The sequence below is a fragment of the Sinocyclocheilus anshuiensis genome, unplaced genomic scaffold, assembly GCF_001515605.1.
Source record: "Sinocyclocheilus anshuiensis isolate Anshui unplaced genomic scaffold, SAMN03320099.WGS_v1.1 scaffold472, whole genome shotgun sequence".
NCBI lineage: Eukaryota > Metazoa > Chordata > Actinopteri > Cypriniformes > Cyprinidae > Sinocyclocheilus > Sinocyclocheilus anshuiensis.
This window is the reverse complement of record NW_015557102.1, coordinates 1,398,479-1,401,963: the sequence shown is the minus strand read 5'-3', so window position 1 is coordinate 1,401,963 and position 3,485 is coordinate 1,398,479. Positions and strand designations below refer to the sequence as shown.

The 3,485-nt window shown below is 39.0% G+C and overlaps 1 protein-coding gene across 1 annotated transcript in view; it reads left to right on the top strand.

Moving 5' to 3' along the window:
- The window catches only part of LOC107677569 (pericentrin-like), a 53,885-nt gene that overhangs the window by 22,263 nt on the left and 28,137 nt on the right, over positions 1-3,485 (top strand). The window contains 3 exon segments of the mRNA XM_016472501.1: positions 1,262-1,422; positions 1,556-1,737; positions 2,302-2,519. Of these exon segments, the coding sequence (XP_016327987.1) occupies positions 1,262-1,422; positions 1,556-1,737; positions 2,302-2,519 (561 nt within the window).

Below are 3,485 nucleotides of genomic sequence, written 5' to 3'. Positions count from 1 at the left end.
TGATGGGCCCCCCTTTTTTTTTTTTTTTTTTAATCTTCTAATCTTCAGACTTTGAGTTTGAATCCATCCAGTTGGAGGAGGATATCAAATATGTTTAATATTTTGATCCAATTTTAAAACACCGTTTTCATTTGTCATGCATCATCTAGCAATGAGGCGCATGTTTCTACACACGTTTGTTTTTGAAACTACTTTAAATGACTGAGGATGACATAACATTTTGTGTATGATGCCAAGTTTTTCTCAAAAAAAAAAAAAAAAAAAAACCTTTAATAGTGGGCTGCTTTACACAGTCGAAATAACTAGATGATGATGATTGTTCATAAATATTGTAGTATTCATAATTATAATATTTTATAATAACATCTATAATAAATAGAAATAATAATAAAAATTAAATTTGTAATAACTTTTATTTATTTTTATTAGCAGTGGGTGGGAGAGCAACAGTGGTTTTTTTTACCACCTTCAGACACAAAAAGGTTTTAAAGAATCTGGTTTTCCAGACAGTCGAGTTGCTGTTTTAAGGGGGTGTTCAGGATGCTGGTGTACATAAGAAGTGGTGGGTGGGAATGGTAACAAAGGGCCTAGCTAAGCTTTGGTAGAGCTGTTGTTATGGTTACATCTTTGCATGCCTTTTGGCAGATGAAATACACCACACATTCTTACAGGAGCCTTATTTAAATGCGCGCTACATTGTCTGATCTGCTTTTGCTGCTGTTAAGGAGGTGTTTAGGATGCTGATACATAAGAAGTGGTGGGTGGGAATGGTAACAAAGGGCCTAGCTAAGCTTTGGTAGAGCTGTTGTTATGGTTACATCTTTGCATGCCTTTTGGCAGATGAAATACACCACACATTCTTACAGGAGCCTTATTTAAATGCGCGCTACATTGTCTGATCTGCTTTTGCTGCTGTTTTCCCACCTCTTTTTGGCTTTGAATCCTTCAGGCTCAAAACAAGCTGTAGAACTGCTGGACCATCCACAGACAGTCATATTTTCTTTTTTTTTGGCAGCAAGCTTATTTTATGAGGCTTCTAGAAGTTAACCTCTTCCCTATTTGTTAGTTGCATTGACACTTCTTGAGCAAATGCTTACACGTTTCTTGCCTGTGTGATGACTGGTTTCCTTTCTGTGGCATCTCTTCTGCCTCTTCCTCAGCTGCGAGCGGAGGTGAGCGGGCTGCAGGTGGAGCTAGAGGGCAAGCGGGCAGAGATGGACACGCTGGAGACGCTCCTGCAACGCAGAGACCGCTTCCTCAGCTGCGAGCGGAGGTGAGCGGGCTGCAGGTGGAGCTACAGGGCAAGCGGGCAGAGATGGACACGCTGGAGACGCTCCTGCAACGCAGAGACCTGGAGAACCAGGAGGGAGACAATCTACTAGCCATGCTCAGAGCAGACCTCAACACGGCCACACAGCAAAGGTCAGCTGACCTGCAGGGATGCAGAAATAGGGATTTTGTGGAACGAACCGACAGTCTGCATACTGTTTTAGAGAACAACCTTGTTTTCATACTTTGAGTTTATCATTAAAACCTTTGATTTTGTCCCTGTCAGACAAGACCTGCAAACAGCACGTGACAAACTACAGCGGATGCTCATAGAGATTATTCGAATCACTATGGCAATGGAAGAGCACATCAGCCACAAGTTAGGGGTTTGTGTGTCAGGTGGTCGGGCTGGAGACAAAACGCCCAGCTCTAGGACAGCCAGCAGTAGCCGTGATTCACGTGAATTAGGTAAGTTTCTGTTAGTCTGCTGAATGAAATCTATATTGATCACCCACTATTAAAAAGTGTCCAATCTTTTGATATATAAAATGTATACAAATATTTTGTATATAAATATTTAAAGGGATAGTTCGCCCAAAAATTAAAATTGTCATAATTTACTCACCTTCCACTTGTTCCAAATCTGTACGAGTTTCTTATTGTCTATTGTGTTCAACAGAAGAGTTTTGAAGAATGTTGGTAACCAAACAGAATGTTGGTAGCCATTGACTTCCATTGTATTTTTTTTCAGTACTATGGATGTCAATGGCTACCGTGAATGATGACAGAAATTGTTTTTTTTTGTGTGAATTACCACTTTAATGATGGCAAATATGAAAGTTGCTAAAACATTTATTTTACACTATCTTTTTAAAAGTTTACATTTTAAAATATTTTAGAATGGAAGCTTTATTTTATAAAGGAAGCTTTGGCCGATTATCTCGATGTTCTAAATATCATTTAATATTTTAAGTTGACTTGCAGAAAGATTGGAACAATTAATTTTTTTTTCCATTTTTTTTTTCTTTTTAGGAGAGGTGATTGGTGTAGAGGGAGATGCTGATTGTAGTGTGTGGTCTTCGGCTGTGGACGAGGGTTTGGAATTGTCTCAGAGGCTGTGTGAGAGTGTGTTCTCTGGGCCTGAGGGAGAGATGGAGGCCGAAGGCGAAGAGCTCATGCTGGGTGCCTGTACACGTCTGCGCACTGCTGTGGATAAACTACTGGAGCTGCTCTCCAAGTCCTCACAGCAGGTGCCACGCTCACACACAATTCAAGTTTCAATTCAATTCGAGTTTATTTGTATAGCGCTTTTCACGAAAATTAAATAAAGCAGCTTTACAGAAAATTAAGTTTCTACAATATATTTAGTAGTAGCGTATCAGTGGTGACTGTCAGTTAATGTACATGTGGCAGAAATGTACGGAAAAATCAATTAAAGACGTAATCAAACAGACGATGAACACTTAACAGCAATTATTATATGATGCAATCAACTTATAGCAAAATTTGGTAGTTCTGTATGTTGTTTCAGGGTTGGCATCATCTCTTCTCAGGTGTTCTGGATCCAGACTGAAGCTTGTGTAAATCCTAGTTACCACGGGATGTCAATCTCTGTGGCAAAAACAGAGAAACAGATAGAGACCTAATTAGCAGTTGATGATTTTGTAACTGATACGGAACTTAATAGGTAGCCAGTGCAGAGACTGTAAAATTGGGTTAATATTATCATATTTTCTTGACCTGGTAAGGACTCTAGCCGCTGCATTTTGGACCACCTGTAGCTTGTTTATTGAAGATGCAGGACAACCACCTAGCAGTGCATTACAACAGTACAGTCTAGAGGTCATGAATGCACGAACTAGCTTTTCTGCATCAGAAACAGGTAACCTGTTTCGTAACTTGGCAATGTTTCTAAGATGGAAGAATGCTGTTTTTGTAACATAGGAAATATGACTTTCAAAAGACAAGTTGCTATCTAATATAGCACCCAGATTTTTGACTGTAGAGGAAGTAACAGTACACCCGTCTAGTTGCAAATTGTAATCCAAAAGATTCTGTGTACTGCTTTTTGGTCCAATAAGTAATATCTCTGTCTTATCCTAATTTAATAGGAGAAAATTATTGGTAATCAAGTCTTTTACATTTTTAACACACTCCGTTAGCTTAGATCATTTAGAAGTTTCATCTGGTCTTGTTGAGATATATAGTTGAGTATC